The sequence below is a fragment of the Bison bison genome, unplaced genomic scaffold (assembly GCF_000754665.1).
Source record: "Bison bison bison isolate TAMUID 2011002044 unplaced genomic scaffold, Bison_UMD1.0 scf7180017864199, whole genome shotgun sequence".
Classification (NCBI taxonomy): domain Eukaryota; kingdom Metazoa; phylum Chordata; class Mammalia; order Artiodactyla; family Bovidae; genus Bison; species Bison bison.
Window position 1 is genome coordinate 1,159,976 of NW_011494771.1, and position 24,310 is coordinate 1,184,285.

The window sequence follows — 24,310 nt, forward strand, 5'->3', positions numbered from 1 at the left end:
ACCACCCCCCGGCCGGTGGAGTCTCCCAGCCCCTAGCCACAGGGCCGAGTTCAGGCCTGCATACACAGTCAGAGTCAACCCTGAGACTTTTATTAGAACCATGGGGAAAGAGATCTGGCCTTCTGCAGGGGTTGCTGAGCTCTGACTGCACATAGACCTGAAGGCCAGTGGCCCCCTGGGGGCAGAGCTGCCTGAAATACCCCCCATCACCCTTCCAGGAAGGCAGAACCAGCAGATGGAGACCAGCCTTGCCCTGACCACACATGAGCCCCTGGATCTAGCCATGCCTGAAGTTACAGCCATTCCTGGACTTCTCAGTTTGGTCAGCGCAGCATCTCCCACTTCCCTTTTTTTTTTTAAAGCCAGTAGGTGTTGAGTTTTCTGTCTCAAGAAATCAGTCTAGGTGTGGCTTCTGCACACGTGGGCCCTCCAGGCTTACATGATTCAGAAGCCTGCTTTCCACAACAATCCCGGTGCTGTGAGGGGGAGCTGATCCTTCCGCCCATCTCTTGTATCAGAGTGGGCCAGGAGGACAGCTTCCACAGAGGAAACAGGCTGCTGCTGGAACGTCCTGTGGCCCAGCACACCGAGTCCTTTGTGAGGCCCCGGATGGTATCTGGGTCCGCCCTGCGGCCTGTTGTGCCCGCACAGGTCAGCCTACACGCATTCCTCGGTTGCAGGCCAGCGTGTGTGTGTGTGTGTGTCTGTGTGTGTGTGTGTGTCTGTGTGTGTGTGTGTGTGTGTGTGTGTGTGCAGCTGGGCATGGATGTGTCCTGGAGTATGGCCTTCATTCACGGCCTGTCGTCCCTTTTCTTCTCTCTCTCCTTGTTGGTTATAACTTTTAAACCATTGGAGTCACACTCACTCAAGATTTTCGGTGTGACAAGGGGGAAGGGTGCCCATGTCCACTCAGCTGCCATGTCGCCAGAGTGAGAAACGTCTGATATTCTTTCTGTTCCGTCTCCCTGGTTCCTGGGAAACACAATTGTTTTGAGACCTGGGCCTTATCCTTCTCATTTTGCTTCTGAGGCTTTGAGGAGCCAATGGACTTTCCATTAGAGGGTTTTATCTCCAAAGCAGGTAGAAGGGCCCAAATCCCCAGCTACTTTGGGCTGCAAATATTCCCGCCTCAGACTCAGGTCCTCATGGTTCTTTGTCATTTAAGGGAGTTGGGGAAGGTGAGGAGCCTTGATTCTAAGAGAAGTTGAGTTCACACAAGGCCCCAGAAGATGATGCTTAAGGGTGACCTACGTTTATTGTTGTTTAGTCCCTAAAGTCGTGTCTGACTCTTTTGCGACCCCATGGCCAGTAGCCCCAGCCAGACTCTGCTGTCCATGGGATTTCCCAGGCAAGAATACTGGAGGCAAGAATTGTATTGTTCAGTTGCTAAGTCATTTCTGACTCTTTGCAACTCCATGGATTGTAGCATGTCAGGCTTCCCTGTCCTTCCCTGTCTCCTGGAGTTTGTTCAAATTCATGTCCACTGAGTCAGTGATGCTATCTAACCATCTCATCCTCTGCCACCCCCTTCGCCTATTGCCTTCAATCTTTCCCAGCATCAGGATCTTTTTCAATGAGTTGGCTCTTCACATCAAGTGGACAAAGTATTGAAGCTTCAGCATCAGGCCTTCCTATGAATATTCAGGATTTCCTTTAGGATTGACTAGTTTGATCTTCTTTCAAGAATATTGGAGTGCCTTTTCGTTCTCTAGGGGATCTTCCCCGACCCAGGGATCGAACCCACGTCTTCTGCATCATCAGGCAGAGTCTTTACCACTGAGCCACCAGAGAAGCTGAGTTATGTTTGAGACAGAGACAAAGCAGGAGGCTTGCAGGACTCCATGACACTTTTAGCTGATGTTGACCGGTTGGCAGCTGTACTCTGGTGGGAAATTAGAGTGTGCTTCCAAGTCTTGGTGTGAGGGTGTTTGTTTAGGTGGTCATTCATTCATTCAGTGAACATTGACTAAGCCAGACACTGTGCTAGCCACAGGGTCTCCTGGTTTCCCCGAAGTCTTCTCTGGGAGAGTAATGGTAGAGGTGGGACTCTTTGCTCACAGCTCTGTTGTGCCTGCCTGGGTGATTTTCCCAGGGCCTTCCAGTCTGGCAGGCATCCTGGATTCGGTGACTCCACTGGTGGGGACCTCAGGGGCTCGGGGAGTGGACTCAAGCCTGCCGTGAGTCAGTTGCATCCAGATGCAGCATCCTGCTATGTCACTTGCCATACCTCAGAGGCAAATAGCTATGAAATAGAGAAGACTTACATCCTCAGGAGAAGGAAAGAGTCTTGACTCTGGAGAAACTTCATTTTGAAATGAAGTCTTAGAGACATTGGCTGATCCTTCTAGGTTTACAGGCAGTAAAATTCCTAAGATGGATTTCCAGACAGAAGTTTGAGGATTGGGGTTTTCTTGGTCACGAGGCTTCCTCAGGGTTGGGCTGGGAGGTAGTTTCTTCTCGGGCTTCCTGTTCGACTGGAGGTGGTGGAGTGGCAGGGAAAGCTGGTGTTGGTCACATGAATACTTCCCTGTAGTTTAAGGGAACCCCTAGTTTCTCATTCTGGCAGCTCATACAGAAGTCTTTCTGATGCTTCTCCTGATTATTTCACTCTTATTCTGACCATGTGTTCGGTCAACAGGTGTCACTGAGCACCTATGAAGCATATTGTGTTATCCTGTCTTGACAGCATTACTGAGTCTTAGACACAAATCACATCTGCCTTCAAGAATGAGATGAAATCAATCAGCCAGGCCTCTCTTTGCAGTCACCCCTGCTCATCCTTTTCTCTGCCAGACTGTCCTTTGTCTCTTGCAATGCCATCTCCTTCCTGGAAGCATTCCTTGATTGAATCTGCCCCTCTGTCACCATTCAGCAAATACTGCCATATGCCTAGGGGAAGGCAATGGCACCCCACTCCAGTACTCTTGCCTGGAAAATCCCATGGATGGAGGAGCCTGGTAGGCTGCAGTCCATGGTGTTGCTAGAAGTCGGACACAACTGAGCAACTTCACTTTCACTTTTCACTTTCATGCATTGGAGAAGGAAATGGCAACCCACTCCAGTGTTCTTGCCTGGAGAATCCCAGGGATGGAGGAGCCTGGTGGGCTGCCGTCTATAGGGTTGCACAGAGTTGGACTGAAGCGACTTAGCAGCAGCAGCAGCAGCAGCAGCCGCCATATGCCTGCTGCATGTCAGCCCCTGGACAATGGCTTTAGGGGTCAAGATCAGAGATTTAGAGGAGAATTTAAGTCATGGTTCCTGTCCCAGAGGAACTTCTCATATTGAACATAATCATGGGAGCAATGTTAGCCTTTGGATTGGGAGGTTTCCAGTATGTACCTGCAGTATTGTGTTAGGCTTCCCTGGTGGCTCAGTGCTAAAGAATCTGTTTGCCAATACAGGAGACACAAGTTCAATTCCTAATCCGGGAAAATCCCACATGCCACAGAATGTCTCAACCCGTGTACCACAACTACTGAGGCTGTGTTCTGGAGCCCAGGGGTGTAGCCCCCGCTCAATGAAGCTAGAGAAAAGCCTGTGTAGCAGTGAAGATGCAGCACAGCCAGAAGTAAAATAAGTGAATAAATTTTAGAAAAGTATTGTATTATTGAGGGCTTCCCTTGTGGCTCAGATGGTTAAGAATCCACCTGCAATGCAGGAGACTTGGGTTCGATCCCTGGGTCGGGAAGATCCCCTAGAAAGGCTACCCACTCCAGTATTCTGGCCTGGAGGATTCCATGGACTGTATAGTCCATGGGGTGCAAAGAGTCAGCCACGACTGAGCGACTTTAACTTCACTTCACTTCATTGTATTATTGGGACTTCCCTGGGGTCCAGTGGTTAAGATTACGTGCTGCTAATGCAGTGGGTGTGGGTTTGATCCCTGGTCAGGGAACTAAGATGCCACGTGCCGTGCGGCACTGCTGAAAGATTTTTTTAAAGGTATTGTGTTATTATGCTATGTCTATTATTCATTTGGTTTTCCAGTGGTGAAGAATTCACCTGCCAATGCAGGAGGCACAGGCTTGATCCCTGGGTCAGGAAGATGCCCTGGAGAAGGAAATGACACCCCACTCCAGTATTCTCACCTGGGAAATCTCATGGACAGAGGAGCCTGGCAGGCTCCAGTCCATGCGGTCACAAGGAGTCGGACATGACTGAGTGACTGAGCACACACGCATATTATTCATTTATTAAACGTATCGCTCATTTACTCTTCAACTGTGTATCTAGTCCTAGAAATTGGAACCCTTGTGCACTGTTGGTGGGTTTGTAAGATGGTGCAGTCTCTGTGGAAAACAGCGTGGCAGTTCTTCAAAAATTAAAACTAGAATTACTGTATGACCCAGCAGATCCACCTCTGGGTGTATATATATATATATCCAAAAGAATTGAGGTCCCAAAGAGATGCTTGAACATCCATATTCACGGCAGCCTTATTCACCCTTATTCAGCCGTCAATAGCTGAATGGATAAACAAAATGTCATATGTACATATAATGGAATATTATCGAACCTTAAAAAGGAAGAAAATTCTGATACATGCTGTGACATGGATGAATCTTGAGGACGTCATGCTAAGTGAAATAAACCAGTCCCAAAAAGACAAATGCTGTATGGTTCCACTCACGTGAGGTATCTACAGTAGTCAGATTCATAGAAAGTAGAATGGTGGTTGCCCAGGGCTGGAGGGAGGGGGTATGCGGAGTTATTGATAAATCGTGTAGTTTCATTTTTATAGAATGAGATAGTTCTGGAGATCTGCTGTTATAGCAATGTGAATATACTTAACACTGCTGAACTATGTACTTGAAGATGGCTAAAGTGGTAAATTCTATGTCATGTGTTTTTTTTTAACCACATAAAATAATAATAAAAAAATGTATCCAGTCTTTTTTCCCTTTCTTGTATGTGCAGTTGTGTCGAACTCTTTGTGATCCTATGGACTGTAGCCCTCCAGCCTTCTCTGCCCAGGGGATTTCCCAGGCAAGAATACTGGAGTTGATTGCCTTTTCCACCTCCAGGAGATCTTCCTGACCCAGGGATTGAACCCACGTCTCCTGCATTATGCTAGCTGTTGTTATTATTTTTTCAGTTATTATTTAACCTGTCAAAGCTGTTGTCTCCTCTCGAAGATGGGGCTCATATCGCAGCTGTGCTTCTCACTGCGGGAAACTGGTGAAGCGTGAGCACAAGTGAAGGTGGAAGAGTGCCTGGTGCCCACGCAAGCCCTTCATGGTGCCCTGTGGGCACTGGGCAGTGGGGGCTTCCTGCAGGGGGATGAATACCTTTCCACGCAAAGTCCTTTCCATCCCAATTCCCTTTTCCTTGGGCAGGACAGAGCCCAGGCCTTGGTCGTGGCCCCCCTGACTGTCCCCTGCAGCAGGATGACCAGCTGCAGGAGCCACGTCTACGGCACTGGCCTTGCTGAGAAGCCAGCAAGTCGGGACCCTGGGCTGCTGACGTCCTTTCTACTTGTGGGTTGTCACTGGAGGGGAGTTTATCCATCATACATCTGCTTACATCTTTGTGTGATGGCCACATCTGAAGAGTATTAGTTCTCTGGCACTTGTCCAGTTGCTCACTCATGTCTGACTCTTTGTGACCCTGTGGATTGCAGCATGCCGGGCTTCCATGTCCTCCAGCATCTCCTGAAGTTTGCTCAAACTCACGTCCATCGAGTCGGAATTGCCATCCAACCATCTCATCCTCTGTCGTCCCCTTCTCTTCCTGCCTTCAGTCTTTCCCAGTGTCCAGCTTTTTCTACTGAGAGCACATTCTCTGGCAGGAGGTCCCAGTGCTGCTTGCCGTAGGATGCACTTGGACATTCATGGACTTGTGGGCACCCTCGCAGTGTATAGGGCACCATCAGTGTCTTCTGCCATCCGCATTTTCCAGAAGAAGAAACAGTCTCACTGAAGTGAAGCTCATGGCCTGGGGTCGCACAGCAGTTAGCGGGGAGAATCAGTGCTGCAATGGAAGCTTTCCTACTCCAAAGACTGTCCTCTTTCCAGCGCTTGGGAAATTCCCCCAGCACAGGGCTGCCTGCCGCTCCTTCTCCTACGCAGCGAGCCCGGGGGGCAGCCACACAGATGGCTCTGCGCTCAGTGTGCTTGCTGATGGTAAACACGCAATTGTTTGCAGGGACCTGCATCATACTGTTAAAACAGTTGGTAGCACAACAGACCCTAGGCACCCGCAGATTTCACACACCACGCTTGCAGTTCTTCCCAGGGGACCCCAGGAAATGTGTAAATTTTGAGGTGGCACAGACTGAGTTGGACCTGCTTCTGCGTTGTGTGGGGAGCAGGCACTGTGGTGAATGAGGCCCCCTGCACACAGTTCTGAAGCTTACTCGGTGGTTCTCTTCTCAGCTCCCTGAGCTTGTTTCCCTGGCATTCACGTATGTTAAGGTTCACACAATTCTCAGGATGCAACATTTTAAGATTCTGAGAAGTTATTATTCACCTGCAGTGCATAGGATCCTATGGCACCCAGCACTTTTTCTCATTGCTCAGGAGGTAGTTTGGTTAAGGTCTGATTCTCTTAACCACGGGCTCTAAGCAGAGCCTGGGTCTATTTTGCTGTGTGTGTGTGTGTGTATGTGCGTGTGTGTGTGTGTGTGCACGCGCGTGCTCAGTTGCTCAGTCATGCCCAACTGTTTTGCAACCCCATGGACTTTATAGCCCACTAGGCTTCTCTGTCCATGGACTTTTCCAGGCAAGAATACTTGAGTGGGTTGGCATTTCCTCCTTCAGGAGATCATCCCGACTTAGGGATCGTACCCTCATCTCTTTTGTCTCCTGCATTGGTAGGTGGATTCTTTACCACTGTGCCACCTTTGCTGACCATTATTACATCCTTGGCACTTAGCTTAACAAACATTTTTTCAGTAATTGAATGGAGGGATTTTCCAACAGGTGACTGTCATTTACAGGAAGCTCTTGCCAATGGGACATGGCATGCAGTAGGCACTTGCTCATTGTTTGTGAGGCAGGTCCTACATTTTGTTCACACCCAGATTAGGTCACTTGTGAGAGTTTATTCTGTCCTCTGTATCCCTGTCCCCCGGCACCCACTTGACTGCGGTCTCAGACTACCCAACCTGGCCTCCTGACTGTGGCCTAGTGTGCAGCCCACCCAGAAACATGGTCTAAGACATGAACACAGTCATCATGAGTTTATAATCCAGCCAGACAGTGTACTCAGTAGATTTCCCTGTGCTATACCTTCAGTTCTTAGTTATCTGTCTTATTTATAGTCTTGTGTATATGTCCATCCCAATCTCTCAGTTTACCCCTCCCTACCCTGTTAAGCCCTGGTAACCATAAGTTTGTTTTCTACATCTGTGATTCTGTTTCTGTTTTGTGGATAAGTTCATTTTACCCTTTTGTTTTTTTAGATTCCACTACAACTGATATCATATGATAGTTGCCTTGCTCTGTCTGACTGACTTCTCTCAGTATGACAATCTCTAGGTCCATCTGTGTTCTGCAGATAGCATCATTCTTTCTTTCTTTTTTATGGCTGAGTAATATTCCATTGTATATATGTACCACATCTTCTTTATCCATTCCTCTGTTGATGGACATTTAGGCTGCTTCCATGTCCTGGCTATTGTAAACAGTGCTGCTTTGAACATTGGGGTGCACGTATCTTTTTGAACTATGGTTTTCCCCAGGTATATGCCCAGGAGTGGGAGTGCTGGTTCAGACAGTAGCTCTATTTTTAGTTTTTTAAGGAACCTCCTCAGTGTTCTCCATAGTGACTGTACCAATTTGCATGCCCACCAACAGTGTAGGAGGGTTCCCTTTTCTGGAGAAAGCTGCTTGAAGGAGAAGGCATTTTGAGTGGGGATAGACAAGCTAGGCTTCCAGTAGATAAGAGGAAGATTGGTAGAAATATGTACTCAGGCTATTTCCTTTCTGTTCCTGGTTTTCTAACTATGATTTCTACAAAACAGGAAAGAGTCTCATCAGTAAATAGGAAAAGTGTTTGCTGGATGTTATGGGAACAAAGAAAACTGTCCAAACTGTAGTCAGCTGCAGGCGACTCCAGTTCACAACATCCTCCGTAAAAGGATATGAATCTCCTCATCGGTGAAGTCACTTCTGTTGAATAAAACTCAACACCTATTTGGAGATTGGCAGTAAAGAAGGGCTGAGGTGCCCAATGACTTATGTCCCTGTTTCTGCCTGGCGTGCAGTAATCGCTGTCTGGAATGACATACTGTGGGACACAAAATAGAATTTCAATGGAAAAAGCAGAAATGTGGGTGGATAAAAATTAAGATGCTTGATGGTAATGAATTCTGGTTCACTCTGGCAGGTACTTGCTCTAAATCTTTCTTCACTGGTGGCAGGGGGAAATGAGAGGTTATGGAGAAGAGCAAGGGGGTTGATAACACACATTCATTCACTTCTCTGGTGCGTATGTATCGAGCATCTACTTACGGATGCTGTGTGTTCCCAGCCTGTGTCCTTGAGTGCACCCTGGAAGGTCTTGCAGACAGTGCCTGTTCCATGGAACGGCTTCCATCTCTCTCTGAGGCCATTCCCTGGCTGTACTCGGCCAGGGAGGCATGGAGTTTATGCATAAATATCTCAGCTTCCTTACCCCTGGGAGGCAATTTTGAGGTGTGTTCTCATCTCTCATGGGGTCCCCAGTGGACTTGGGCTCCAGGTGCGGAAGTAGTAAGCGCCTGACCTCATGTAAAGTTCCCTAACCTGTGAGTTTCAGATTCTTGTAGGATGGTTGTGTGAATTAAACAAGATGATACTATTACTACCGCTACTACCAGTTACTGTTTGGCGTGGTGCTTGAACTTCAATTATCCCAGTTTTAAAGATGAAGAAACTGAAGTATGAAAGAATAAATAACAGAGGCACAATCTGAGTTCTAATCCAGATGCGCTTGTTCTAAGGGGCCAACTTTTAGTTATAAACCAAACTGTTAGAGTACAAGGTCTAGCAAGGAAATTGCCATTATTATTATTACTAGCAAGTGCCCAGCATATAGTTGGTGCTCCATTTATTTGTGGAGTTAAAAAAAAAAAGAATGTCAATAAAAAAAGAAAAGAAAAAAAAGTGAGCACCAGTCTTTGAATGGAGTCAGAATTCTGGATCAAAAAGTATTTGTGATTAGATGAAAAATAAAAGAGGGGGTAGGGATTCTCCAGCAGGTCAGGGATTAGGACTCAGTGCTTTCCCTGCCATGGCCCAAGTTCAGTCCCTGGTTATGGAACTAAGATCTTGCAAGCTCTTCATTGTGGCCAAAAAAAAAAAAATGAATGAATGTTAGTTCCTTGAGATTATGAATTTTTTTATTTTTGGCTTTGTCTTCCCTGCCAAAGAGTGGTAGGTCCAAAACAAATATTCCTTGAATGAATGAATATGGATTTTTTTTTAAAGTTGCTGATATTTCCCTAGTTATTTGACTTACAAAAACCAGTCCCAGAAAGGAAACAGCCTTAAAAATATTCTTTCTCTCTAGGTGTTGGGATACTGAAATATTTTATTTTCATGCCTTATTATTTTTCATGATGGACTTGGATTACTTTATAACTGGAAAGAAATAATCTCTGTTTGAAGAAACAATCAGTCTCAAAGCATAAATGGTTTCAGAGCAGCGTGAGTGTGACACTGACCTATACGTAGATGCTAACCTAATTCGAGTGAGCTCAGAGTCGAGGAAGCAGGATGGGAACTGACTTTGGTGTCAAAGCAGTTTCACACACCATCTCTCTGGGGGTTCATGCCAGTCTAGTGACGTAGGTCAGGCCAGGATGCATGTGAGTGCTAAGGCGCTTCAGTCGTGTCTGACTCTTTGCGACCCTATGGACTGTAGCCCACCAGGCTCCTCTGTCCAGGGCATTCTGCAGGCAAGAATACTGGAGTATGCCGTCCTCCAGGGGATCTTCCTGACCCAGGTATCAAACCCACATCTCTTGTGTCTCCTGCATTGCAGGTGGATTCTTTACTGCTGAACCAGGCTAGGAGAGTGACCTCATTTCACAAACAAGGGACCCGACAGCCAAAGAAGCTCACTGACCAGGACAAGGCTCTGTTTTGGGGCCTAGCTGGCTTGGGACTCAAGGCATTTAAGTTTAATTCCAGTGACCCTTCACTCTGTCCCTGCAGCCCTTTGTGAAGACACATTCAAGAAAGTGGGACAAGGACAGAGGTGGATTGGTGGACCAGCGACTCATGTGACAGTGGTCTCTGAGCATCTTTGAGTTCTTTTAAGGAGAAAAAGTCTGATTAGACTTTGTGAGTCAGACAACAACCTGGGTTGGAATCCCAGTTCTGCCAACACACTGTCCTGGACATACTGTTGCATATCTCTGAGCCTCTGTGTTTCCGTCTGTAAAGCTGGTCTGATGTCTGCCCAGCAGGATTGTTGTCAGGGTCAAATTGGCACCAAGCAGGTGTGTTTTCTTCAAGAGGTGGCTTTGCTGATTGTTATCACACCTGTGCTGTCTGTGTGCAAGGCTGTCTTTTTTTTCCAGTCATATTGATATTCACTGGTGTCCATGAATTAGTGTTCCCATGTGTATCAGTCAGGTTTTGCTGAATAACAAAAACCTCAGAATTGCAGTGACTTGCTTGACAGCCAGTGTTTATTTTCACACTCGTGGGTCTGTGGGTCGGTTGTGATCTGGCTGATCTAGGCTGGGCTTGGCTAGCTCAGGCTGGACTTCAGATTGGGTTCCCTGCAGGGTCAAGACTGAAAGGCAGCAGTTGAAAAGGACTAGTGAAACCACCTCCCCTCGTGGCGCATCGCAGAGGGAAGGGATAGACTTGGGAGCAGTACATTGTCGCTTCCGTCCGAATTCTGTTGTAAATGAGTCATCAGCGGGCCAGTCTAGAATCCAGTGAGAAAGAACAACAAGAACCACCAACCACCACGGTGGGAAGGACTGCAGAGTCACATGCTGAAGGGCAGGGATGTATAATTGAAATTCAGATTGAGAGTGAAGAATAGGAGAAATGATCCAGCCTAGACACTGCCTTAATTGTTTGCTTGAGTGGAGCAAGGAAAGCAAAGGAAAGGTAAGACAAGAGGTGGGCTGGGAGAGGCTCTGATCATTTATGCCAGTACAGGGTCTTGTTTTTCATGTACATATAGCATGTTAAGTTGTGGTCGGGAGGTGAATGTTATGGAAGATCATGCCCTGTGATTCTGGAGGGCAGTATATGTTTATGCTATGCCTGTACCTCACTGCCTTAATTATTCCCGCTTTGCCGCTTTGTAGTAGGTTTTATTTAATTCCTTATTTTGGACTGTGCTAGGTCTTTGTTGATGCACATGGACTTTTTCTAGTTTCATAGCGGGGTCCACTCTCTGTTTTGGTGCTTGGGCTTCTCATTGCGGTGGATTCTCTTGTTGCAGAATACAGACTCTTGTGAGCTCAGTAGTTGTGGCTCACGGGTTTATTTGCCCTACAGCACGTGTAATCTTCCTGGACCAGGGATCGAACCCATGTCCCCTGCGTTGGCAGGGGGATTCTTAACCACTGGACCACCAGGGGAGTCCTGTAGGACACTTTGAAATTGGGAAATGTGAGTCCTCCAGATGGTTTTGGCTTTCCTGAGTTTGTTGCTTTTCCATATTAATTTTAGGATAAGACTATCAATTCCCATCTAATTTAAATGTATGACTCAAAGTTCAGGAAGTCAATCACCGTTGGCATCTAGAGTTGAAGAACGTGGTTTGATCATTTATCCAACAAATATTTGTTAATACTGTGCTGGACACCACTGTGTGGTCTGGCGATACAACCAGAAAATCCAAACATTATCTTTGTGTACTCACATGACTTGCTATCAAAGCAGATGTTAATCAGTTCTCATGTGAATAACGTAGAGTTAATAACTGAGATAAATTCTGTGATCTAATCTAGAGGAGTAGGAAGAGTTTGCCTGAGGAAGTAAGATTTAAAGAAGTACAGGAGTTAACTAGGCATAGTCAATGAGGAAGCCTTACAGGCAGAGGGAACAGCAGGCACAAAAGACCTGAGGTTGGAGGACTGTGGCAAGTTGTAGGATTTGAAAGAAGGTTGGGTGGTTACAGCAGTGCGCCAGCTGCCTGGGTGGACAAGGTGAGGTCAGGGAGGAGGTGGGTAGAAGTCTGAGTATGTTAAATGATATATATATATATTTTTAAAATTATTTTAGGGAGCTCTTTTTGCTTTTATTTATTTTAAAACAATTTTGGCTGTACCACATGTCATGTGGGATCTTAGTTTCCCAACCAGGTATAGAACCCATGCTCCCTGCAGTGGAAGTACAGATTCTTAACACTGGACCACCAGGGGAGTTCCTGTCGATTGATTTTTATCTGGAAGCACTGAGAAGCCATTGAAGAATGTTAAGCTGTAGATGAAGAGATGACATGATCAGATTTGTGTTTTAAATTATTTTGAATATTGTGTTAAGTTGCTTCAGTCGTGTCCAACTCTTTGCAAGCCTATGGCCTGTAGCCCACCAGGCTCCTCTGCCCGTGGGATTCTCCAGGCAAGAATAATGGAGTGGGTTGCCATGCCCTCCTCCAGGGGATCTTCCCTACCCACGGATCAAATCTGCTTCTCCAGAGTCTCCTGCATTAGCAAGGAGGTTCTTTACCACTAGTGCTCCTGGTATTAGCCAGTTGTATTCGGATCTGGGATTTTTTGCTGTTGTTGTTAAAAAACATATTAAACATTTATGAGACTATTGGGTGGTATCAAGGAATTATCATCTTTTTAGGTGTGGTAAAGGTATTGCTGTTATATTTTTGTAAAAGACCTTATATAGCAAACATGCTGTAATGTTAATGACTGAAATAAGATGTCTAGAGCTTGCTTCTAAATAACAGTGTGGAGAGCGGAGGGGTTAGAGTGTGGATGGAGTAGGATTGATTATACGTCGATGGTGATTGGGGCTGGGCAGTGGGGATCTCTACTGTTCTGTCTGTATAAAATTCTGCACAGTAAAACATAAAAAGGAAAAGATTGTCCTGGCTTTAGTGTAGGGGATCAGATTTCAGAAGGAGAAATGGTGACGAGGGGAGACGAGTTGTAGGTAGTTGTAGGTGCAGTCGCCCAGGTTGAGAATGATGGAGTCTGGTCCAGGGCTGTGCGGGTGGAGACGGAGAGGCACAGGCCGAGAATATACCTAGGAAGAGACACGTGACTTAGGGCTGGGTTGGATATAGGAGTAATGGAGATGCTGCTTCCAGTGTGTCCCTGGGTTTCTGGCCCCAGATGAAGTTACCACTCTGAACTAGGGATCACTGGAGAAGAATCAAGCAGGTCCTTTGACTTCTCTTGTTTTCACACCCCCCACCTCTGTTTCCCCTCCATTCCAAAAATATTGAAGCTGTTCCCTTATGTAACACTTTTAATCCCAGACTTCCTGTGCTCTGTGCACTCAGCAATTAATTAAGCTTTGGTATGCATGGATTAATTAAAATCCTGTCTCCGGTTCAGAGGGGTTGTCCTGAAATATAGAGATTCGTGTATATATCTACCTTCTTCTTGGGGTTGATTGCCTTGGCTGGGGGAACTTTTCTACTTCCCCATGGGCACACAGCTGTGGCTGTCTGTCTGTCTGTCTGCTGTACCTGTCAGCACAATTTAATTTCATGTTTCGGAGCCCAGGTCTGGAGATGTTAATGACTTGTAAATTGCTCTCCAACGTAGAGCTAGAAATAGAATGCAAGAAGGATTCCAGAGCACTTGCGCACATTTACTGATGGAGATGTCAGCCCCAAAGTGGATTGCTGAAACAGTGGTTTCCCAGCTGTCTTCCTTCCCATTCCTGGATGGCCACTGTGGAGTGGGAATATTCCTAACAAGGGTGCTGGCCTCCAGATGAAATCACGTGTTGGTCTGAGACAGTGTCTTCTGTCTAAGCCCTGCTGTATGACTCTTGTCTCCTTTGTTCTCGTCCCCCTCATCCAGGTAATTTTCTGATGTGACGGCTGAGACATGAGATCTTCAGCCTCCAGGCTCTCCAGTTTTTCATCAAGAGATTCGCTATGGAATCGGTGAGTGGTCCAAAGAGCCCAGCCTGGGAAATGTGGAGGGATGCTTTTGGGAGGTTGAAATGCAGAATTTGACCAGACTCAAGCCCTGGAAGCTGCAAGAGACACCACGAGCGTGGATGTTAGTGGCGACCAGATCTTTGGCATTTGTAGAACTGCAGGCTTTTTGATGTGTCTCCTGTGTGCAGTGGGAAAGGTGGTGTGGCACCTGAATGAAGTCAGGAATGATAACAGAACAGCACTGTCAACAGTAATAAGTGCTGGTGTAGCCGAGTGGCTCTTTAAAGATACTATTTCATTCAGTCCACCTGATAATCCTACCAGGAAGGGTTTACCACATTCACTTCACAGAGAGACAACTTGCCTGACTGGATTTTTCTTTTTTAATTGGAGTATAATTGCTTTACAATGTTGTGTTAGTTTCTGTTGTACAACGAAGTGAATCACTTCTATGTATACGTGTATCCCCTCCCTCTCGGCACTCCCTCCAACCCTGCTAGGTCATCTCGGAGCACTGAGCTGAGCTCTCGGTGCCGTGCAGCAGGTCCCACTAGCTCTCTGTTTTGCATATTGTAACGCATATCTGCCAGTGCTGCTCTCAGTTTGTCCCCCGCTCCTCGCCCCGCCTCCGACCCCCCACTCCCTCCTTTCCGTGTCCACATGTCTCTTCTCTGTCCCGGAAATAAGTCCATTTTTCTAGATTCCACATATATGTGTTAATATATGATATTTTTCCTCTTTCTGATTGACTTTACTCTGTATGACAGACTCTAGGTCCATTGACATCTCAGCTGATGACTCAATTTCGTTCCTTTTTGTGGCCGAGGCTCAGAGGTTAAAGCATCTGCCTGGAATGCGGGAGACCCGGGTTCGATCCCTGGGTCGGGAAGATCCCCTGGAGAAGGAAAATGGCACCCCACTCCAGTATTCTTGCCTAGAGAATCTCATGGAGGGAGGAGCCTGGTGGGCTACAGTCCATGGGGTTGCAAAGAGTCGGACATGACTGAGCGACTTCACTTTCTTTCTTTCTTTCTAATGACTCATTGGAAAAGACTCTGATGCTGGGAGGGATGGGGGCAGGAGGAGAAGGGGACGACAGAGGATGAGATGGCTGGATGGCATCACCGACTCGATGGACCTGAGTTTGAGTGAGCTCTGGGAGTTGGTGATGGACAGGGAGGCCTGGCGTGCTGCAGTTCATGGGGTCTCAAAGAGTCGGACATGACTGAGCGACTGAACCGAACTGAATATTCCATTGTGTATGTATACCATATCCTTTCTGGTTGGATTTGAAACCAATTTTCCTGATTCCAAGTCTCTTGTCTTTTTCCTCTTGCAGTGTGCCTCTTGTAGAGGTATGATTTGCCCTGTTTTTCAGCTGGGTCTACTGGGACCTGGCATAGAGGCACATGGTAGAATCTTAAGGCGTCTGACTTCAGTGGGTGGAGGTTTGTGTTGGTGGATGATAAAAAAAATTGGACTAGACAGTCTGTGAAGAGCCATGAAGAATAAGCAGAGAAAACTGAAAGAGTCCAAGAATCTTCAGGTTGCCAGGGTGGATCAACATGGGGTCCACCTGCTATGATTGGCGTATCCCAGAAATCAGCCTAGTGGTGGAAAGACTATGGGTGTTGGACAGGTGGTTGAATCCTTGCTCTGCCCCCATCTTGCTGTGATCTTAAGCAAGTCACGAACTTTCTCTGTTCTTTTTTCTTATCTATGAAATCTGGGTAATAATATGTATGTTTCGGGTTTTTGTGAGATTAGGAAAAAAGGTCTACAAGAAAGTATCTCATATAACGTAAGGGCATAGAGCATTGTAATTATTCCAGTTTTTAAGATGGAAGTCATATTTAAGGATAATTAGACAAGAGTGCCCTGAGTGTGGAGGAGAAGTTAGAGGCTGGAGGCAGGGAGGCCAACTTAAGAGGCTTTCATGTGACCCAGACACGAAGTAATGGGGACTGCTGTTACCATCTTCTAGGATAAATGAGACTTTGCCTGCTGATTTTCATAGTTTGACTATTATAGAATGATGTTTTATTCTGTTTTGTTTTATAAATCAAGAATCCAACACGAAAGTGACATTAGTTTTGTAGGTATCTGTTTAGGTGATTTAATTACCAAATCAAACCTGAGTCTGCTCACCCAACACACAGCAAAGTTAATCTGTTGACACCAGGTTGCGGCGAAGGGAAGTCCAGCTTTTATTGCAGGGCACCAAGCAAGGAGAATGGGCTTGAGATCTGAACTCGTGAGGGAGAGGGTCACGGGGTGTGTGATCAGTTTGTGCGTGGTTCTCTGATTGGCTGCTGGTGAGGTAACAGGGTGGTGTTTTGGGAATCTCATCTATCAACCTTTTGCTTCCAGCCCCAGTCTGGGGTACACATGTTAGTGGTCAGCATGCAGTTAACGTCTTCCACCTGGTGAGGGTTTCAGTATCTGCAAAACAACTCAAAGGTGTGGCTCAGGATGTTACCTGTAGCCCTTGAGGAGGAACTAAAGATCTTGACTTTGTCTTATGGCTAGATTATTATTATTTTGTCTTACTTCACTGCTTTCTTTGTGCATATTCCCATTTTCCTGATTAAATTTGCTCTTTGAATCTTGGGGAAGGCCTTGGAGGCTAAAGCCTTTATAGAAACAAGTGGTAGGGAACATGGTTGTGTGTGTGTGTGTGTGTGTGTGTCTGTCCCTGGGAACATCCTGCAGAGTCTTCTTCAGTTTCAGTATTAATTATAATTGTTATAAGAGTGCGTTATTTAAGATTAGGTTTTGTTATGAATGACATAAAATCTAAAAGAACATTGGCTTAAATAGAAAATAGAAGTATATTTATTTCTTACCTAAAAGCTCAGTTACAGGGCTGCTACAGCAACCTGTGAAAGGCCCAGACTTTTCCTTTCTTGTTTTTCTGCCACCATTGGGGGGCCTCCATTCCCCCCAAGGTCACCTCATGGCCCATTTTGACTGCTTCTGTGCCAGCCATAACATCTACCAACAGGAAGAAGGGAAGGAGAAAGGCAGGCCTTTTTTTTTTTTAATCACAAATAATGCTTTTTAATTATTTAGCTTCTTAGAGTACTCACATAACAGAAACTGACAAACCCATGTTGGTGTTTAGTCTCTAAGTCATGTCTTGCGACCCCATGGATTGCAGCCTGCCAGACTCCTCTGTCCATGGGATTTCCCAGGTAAGAATACTGAAGTGGGCAGGCAGGCCTCTTCTTTTAAGGATGCTTCTGGGTATCACACCTACTGCTTCTACTTATATTCTGTTGGCCAGAATTTAGTCCTTCAGCTATACTTAACTGAAAGGAAGGCTGGGAAATGTGATCTTTCTTCTGCAAGACTACCTGCTTACCAAAATTGAAGATTATTATGAGACCAAAGGAAGAGAACAGATATTAGAGGACAGATCTTTCTTTGCTATGCAAGTATTTATTAAAAAGAGTGCTATTGAGAAGATAGACTCTGTGGCCAGACTGCTGGTATTAAAATCCTGGATTTAGGACATTCTCTGAGACCTTGGGAAAGCTCCTTAACTGCTGTGCTTTTATCTGTATTTATCTTCTGTGCCTCTAAGTTCAGTTTCTTTATCTGTAAAATCGTATTTTATCTGTGTTTATAAGGATTGCTTTGAGCAGTAGATGAGTTAAGGTACAGCACTTGGACCAGTATCTAGAACATCATGTGTTGTACGAGTGTTGGCTGTTACTATTACTGCTGCTTCTACTCTTAATAATACTACCTCTGTTACCACTATTACTATGTCTGTTGTTACCATTGCTGCTGCTTCTATTCTTGCAACTACGGCTTCTCCTATCACATCTGCTGTCACTGGTCCTGTTACTACTACTATTACTACTATTAACACAGTGACTGTTGCTGCCAAGTATTGCACATACATATATGAAATGTTATACTCATGGCATGGTAAGTATTACTCACATTCCCAGTGTGAAGATAAGAGTCAGGGAGGATAATACCATGGCAGATGCATGCATCTTGCAGGACAGAGTTCACCTTTGAGTGGGTCGGTGAAGAGTGAGTGACCTGTAGGGAGCATGAGGCAGCTTCTGAGATTCTGCGAGTGCTCTGGGTGCTGATTACATGGGTGTCAAAATTCTTCGACTGGTACTTTTATGACATAGACCATTTTATGCATTTGTTGTATATTTCAATCAACATCTCATGGAGCAGATAAGTGATAGACCGTGAGTGAAGCAATACCCCACCTGATTCCAAACCACCGCTCTTTTTTAACAATAACGTAAAGCTCAACACCGTTACTTCTTTTCATTTATTTGTTTGTTGGCTCCTTCATATAACATATATAGATTCTTATTACTTAGGTGCCAGGAACTGTGCTCAGTGTAAGCAGCAGTATAACTCAGCCCTATGCTCATGGGGCTTTCTGTCTAGAGGAAAAGGAAAGATGAACATTACACAGATTGGAACTTCCCTGGTGGTCCAGTAGCTAAGACTCCGTGCTCCCAGTGCAGGGGCCCAGGTTCCATCCCTAGTCCGGGAGCTAGATCCTGCGTGCCACAGCTAAGCACTGGCGCAGCCTAAATAAATAAATATTTTTAAAAAATCATTCAGATGGACAGCCACTGGCTTAGGCTCAGCGTGGGATGCCTTGGGGCCACAGGAAGGTCACATAAACTAATCCAACCACACAGTCCTGTGTCTGATAAAATAGCAGTGATCTCCATCTCAACTGACTGTTTTGATAGGGTGGAAAGTCCCCATGTCCGTGCTTAAGCTGACCAAGTCGGGGCTACATCAAAACACATCAAGCAGTTCTTTGCCTTTCCTGCTAACTGGCTCTGAGAAGGGGTCAGCCTTTCTTTTCCTTGTTTGTCACTGTGACAGTCGTTGACCTACACATGGCGTCTCATGGAGCAGACAAGTGCTGGAGCTCTGGAGTTCAGTATACAGAGGGAAAATGCCCAGGAGCAGAGATTCTCTGTGGGCTTCCCCAGTGACTCAGTGGTAAAAAAAAAATCTACCTGCAGTGCAGGAGCTGTAGGTTCGATCTCTGGGTCGGAAAAATCCCCTATAGGAGGGCACGGCTACCAACTCCAGTATTCTTACCTGGAGAATCCCGTGGACAGAGGAGCCTGGTGGCCTACAGCCCACAGGGTCACAAAGATGATTCATTCAGAGATGACTGAAGCGACTTAGCATGCACACATGCAGAGTTTCTCTATATGTACTGGGACATGAGTCCAAGGGCCTCTTATATATTATGTATATTCATATAGAATAAAAAATAAATGAAGTGAAACTTCCCTGGGGATCCAGTGACTAAAACTGCGCACTTCCAATACAGGGGGTCTGGGGTCCATCCCTGGTCAGGAAACTACATCCTACTGGCCGCAGCTGAGACCCAGTGTACCCAAATATATAAATAATTAAAAAAAAATAAATGAAGGAATGAATGAATAAAATCATGCTCCACATCTGAGCAGTTGTCATCCCTGGGAAAAGTCAAGTCCAGAGGAATAAAGAACAAGATGTTCCTGTTTTTCACCCCAAATAGCACAGGAGGGCGGAGTAGCAAATGACCATGTAATTGAATTCTGAGCCGGCAGTGGGAATCACTTGGCCTTATTTTCAGGACTTTTCTCCACGTGTAGAAATGAACTGACCTAACATTAGACCCTTCCAAGCCAAGCCCAGGAGAAACCTCTGTGTCTCTCCCTCCCCGCCTTTGCCTTTGCACAGGTCGAGGCAGACACCCTGTCCTTCTCAGGCCGCGGGCTGTCAGCCTGAATTGAATTTCCCTGAGCCCAGCTGATGTCCCTTTTTGGCCGCAGGGCAGGGGTCAGGCTGAATCCAGCACAGAGACGGGAAATGTGTCCTCAGAGCTGAACGCAGAAGCGCTGACCTCTCAACTCAGAGGTGCATTTCTGACATTGTTGGAAGGGTTGGGAAGCCTTATGATTTCTGGATGTGAAAGAAAAGGAAGCGCGTTTCAGAAAAACAATGTTCAAGTTCATGTGAGAGACAAAGCAATGTGTTTTAGAATAACAATATTCAAGTGTTTAGAAAAAATATATTCAAGGAGGGGGAGGTGAATTATATTCAAAGGACTGTGAAAGCCCTTTCTATATAATTGAAGCTGTTTAAAATCCAACTGCTTATTTCATGACCTTGGCCATTCCTCAGTTAGATGCATGCAGGAAGGAAATTCCTACCTGGACCCAGAGTTGGGAAATTATGATCCTGGTCTGCTTTCCTTTGCTCCCATCGTTCTCTTCATTTTTTTTCTTTCCTTCCCTCCAAAATTTATTAAGGAGCTGCTGTGTTCCACACTCTATGCCGAGTCCTGGGGAAATAGATGAGTAGGACTCATTGCTGAGCCTTCCTGGGCTTATCATTTATTTATTTAAAGACACTTATTCATTCTTCAAACATTTATTGAGTACCTCATTTGCTTTGATGTGTTCGTAGAGATAAAAGACTTAGTTCCTCCTCCTCCTGAGTTTATACTTTATTAATTTTTTCTCTTGCTCCCTCAACAAACACTTTCTGAGTACCTTCTAGCTGGGGACGGTTTCCATGTTTGGGGTTCCAAGATGAACAAAGTATAGCTTTTTAAAAAAAAGATTCTTTGATGTCGACCATCAAAAAAACTTTAAAAAATCTTTATTGACTTTGTCACGGTATTGCTTGTTTTGTGCTTTTGGTTTTTTGGCCATGAGGCACGTGGGATCTTAACTCCCTGACCAGGGATCGAACCCACACCCTCTGCATTGGAAGGTGACGTCTTTATTTTTAAAAAGTAACTTTGTGTATTAATTTTCATTTTGGGCTGTGCTAGGTCTTTGTTGCTGCGAGAGTTTTTCTCTAGTTGTGGGGGCTGCTCTAGTTGCGGTGCGCGGGCTTCTCACTGTAGTGGCCTCTCTTGTTATGGGGCTCGGGCCCTGGGACATAAGGCTTCTGTGGTTGCAGCTCCCCAGCTCTAGAGCACGGATTCAGTAGCTGTTGCCCGTGGGCTTAGTTGCTCAGGTCCCATGCACTGGCAGGTGGATTCTTTACCACTGAGCCACCAGGGAAGCCCTGGACGGTGAAATCTTAACTGCTGGACTGCCAGAGAAGTCCCTAGTTTCTGTCTTGATGGAGTTAACAGACCAGGCAATACTGTGTTCATTGGACTTCCATGGTGGTCCAGTGGATAAGAATCTGCCTGCCAATGCAGGGGACGCCGGTTCGGTCCCTGGTCTGGGAAGATCCCACATGGCACAGGGCAACTGAGCCTGTGAGCCACAACTACTGAGGCTGCGTGCCCTAGAGCCTGTGCTCCACACAGAGAAGAGCCACCTCAATGAGAACTGCAACTAGAGTAGTCCTGCTCACCATGAGTAGAGAAAGCCCATGTGCAGCAGGGAAGACCCAGTGCAGCCATAAATAAATGAATAAGTTTTAAAAAATATTGTATTTATCTCCTAGGGCTGCCATAACAAAAGTCCCACAGACTTGGTGGCTCAAAAATAGTAGAAATGTATTATTGTCTCACACTTCCGGAGGCCAGAAGTCCAAAACCAAGGTATTGGCAGGATATTGAAGCCTATGGGGGAGACTTCTTCCTTGCCTCTTTCTCGCTTCTGGGCTCGGCTGGCAGTCTTTGGTGTTCGTTGTCTTGCAGCTGCTTTGCTTCCGTCTCTGCCTGGGTTGTTCCATGCACCTCTCCCTCTGTGTCTCTCTTCCTCTCTCTTAAAAGGACACCAGTCGTATGGGAATAAGAGCCCGCTGTACTCCAGTATGACTTCATCTTTAATTTATTAATACATCTTAGTTACATCTCCAAAGATCCTATTTCCAAATAAACCCACATCCATTGGTTCACTGGTCTGGGACATTAGCAAATATCAATCCATAACACACACATATATATATATAACAATGCGGCAGTCCCCAACATTTTTGGGACCAGGGACAGGTTTTGTAGGTGACAGTTTTTCCACGTGGCAGGGGTGGGGGATGGTTTGGGGATGATTCAAGCACATTACATTTAGTGTACACTTTTATTACTGTTATTATATCAGCTCCACCTGAGAGCATCAGGCTGGGGATCCCTGAATTGTAAAGCAGCTACAAGGGTTCCGAGTGGGTCCTGGTCCAGGTAATTGGCCTCTTTTTTTCTACTTTCTCTCTGCATCTGAAGGGTCTACACCTTTAGGGCAGGAACCCTGTGTTGCTCTGAGTGACTGAGTGTGGATTTTTGACCTGGGAGGTGAGACGTCTCCTGTGTGGTCGAGTTGACGGACAGGGCTCATTCCCGTCACTCTTGTTAGTTGTAGTTTCTCGGGTGGTCGTTGAGCACCTGCCTTGCCTGCGAGGCCCAGCCTGGGGGTAGGAGCTGTGGATTCCTGTCCTGGCTTTGCTTTGGCTGGTCCTGTGAGCCTGGATTCATTTCTTGGCGTTTCTCTGCCTCAGGCGTTTCACTGTACCTCCCTCCAGGGTCTTGTGAGGACCAGGTGGATGAGATCTGTAGAGCGTTCACAAGCCCCTGGCCCGCAGTAAGTGTTTGGTGCGAGCTGGTAGGAGTTAGGTCAGGCATGTAACACGTCTCCGGAGAGGAGGGCCTTGACCCAGCTCATTCAGCACAATCGCCTTAATAAAGACTTTTGTTCAGTGTTTAATGCCATTTACCGTCAGAACATTCTTTCCATAATCTTTCCTAAGGAAAGTTTTGTGAAATATAGAAAATACCTTCAGCACAAAAATATCCACTGCAGTATAGTTTAAAATGTCTGACTCTTTCATGACCCCATGGACTGTAGCCCGCCAGGCTCCTCTGTCCATGGGATTCCCCCGGCAAGAGTACTGGAGTAGGTTGCCGTTTCCTTCTCCAGGAGATCTTTCCAACCCAGAGATCAAACCTGCATCTCCTGCACTGGCAATTGGATTCTTTACCACTGAGCCGTCAGGGAAGCCATTAAAATGGTAAACAGTGGCAAACAAGACAAAGACCTGCCTTACAGTGAGAAATGAGTTAATTAGGGCAAAATGATTAAGAAAAAAATAATAGGGTAAAACAATGAAAAACAGTGATATAGCCATTAAGAAGACGATAATGATCACTTTTTAAAGGTTATGAGAATGCTCATGGTGTAAATACCATGTAAATAAAAGAAAATTTTATTTTTGAGGAAGTGGCTGAATTTCCCTGTGCCTCAGTTTCCTCATGTGTAAAATGGAGATAATAACAGTACCTTCTTTAGACATAAGATTGAGAATTAAATGGGATAATAATACATGGGAAACAAACGATTGGCACCTGGCATGTATGAGGTGCTAATTGTTATTATTGATCATGTGATCTAAATTATGTAAAAAATAGCCACAGAAAAATATTTAGAATAAGTAACAAGTAAAACACTGCAGATTTTCCCTTTTGAATGTCTTATGCAAAGGACTTGATTCTGTGAGTCACTCAGCAAAAACTGAGCCTCTCTCTGAAGCACTGTTAGCCACAGAGCAGGAGGTGTCAGTGTAGAAGAATGCATCAGAGTCCGTTCTGAGAGTTTTTGGAAAATCACAAGATGTCTGGAGATGCTGATTTAATTGATGTGTGGTAGGTCCCAGGCATCCATAGTCTGGAAAAAAAAAAAAATTCCTCAAGTGATTTAGATTCTCACGGTAGATGTAAGGCACAGTCACTCCACTTAAGAAGTTTGCAAACCAGATGAGAAGATGGGAACAGCAGCATAATATAAGATGAATCCTACAGGAAATCAACCCTGAATATTCACTGAAAGGACTGATGCTGAAGCTGAAGCTCCAATACTTTGGCTGCTGATGTGAAGAGCCGACTTACTAGAAAAGACCCTGATGCTGGGAAAGATTGAGGGCAGGAGGAGAATGGGGTGACAGAGGACAAGATGGCTGGATGGCATCACCGACTCAATGAATGTGAGTTTGAGCAAACTCTGGGAGATAGTGAAGGACAGGGGAGCCTGGCGTGCTGCAGTCCATGGGGTTGGAAAGAGTTGGACACGACTTAGTGACTGAACAACAAGTGCTTTAGCTTGGGGCTCCTGAGTCTGGGTCCTGTTCAGAACTCTGTAATATTAAAGATCCCCTTGACTCCACCCCCGAATGTATAGACTCAGACCCTCAAGGAGGTTCTTTTTTTTTTCTTTTTTTTTGACTGCACCACACATCTTGTGGGATATGGGATCTTAGTTCCCCAACCAGGGATTGAACCTATGCCCCCTACTCTGGAAGCATGGAGTCTTAACCACTGGACTTCCAGGAAAGTCCCCCTCCA

At 45.8% G+C, this 24,310-nt stretch overlaps 1 protein-coding gene across 2 annotated transcripts in view; it reads left to right on the forward strand.

Moving 5' to 3' along the window:
* ASAP1 (ArfGAP with SH3 domain, ankyrin repeat and PH domain 1) overlaps window positions 1-24,310 on the forward strand; it is a 340,720-nt gene that overhangs the window by 17,841 nt on the left and 298,569 nt on the right. For both annotated transcript variants that reach the window (XM_010844319.1, XM_010844320.1), the window contains exon 2: window positions 13,943-14,028. In XM_010844319.1, coding sequence (XP_010842621.1) covers window positions 14,020-14,028 — 9 coding nt within the window. In that variant the 5' untranslated portion in view covers window positions 13,943-14,019. The remainder of the gene's footprint in view (window positions 1-13,942; window positions 14,029-24,310) is intronic.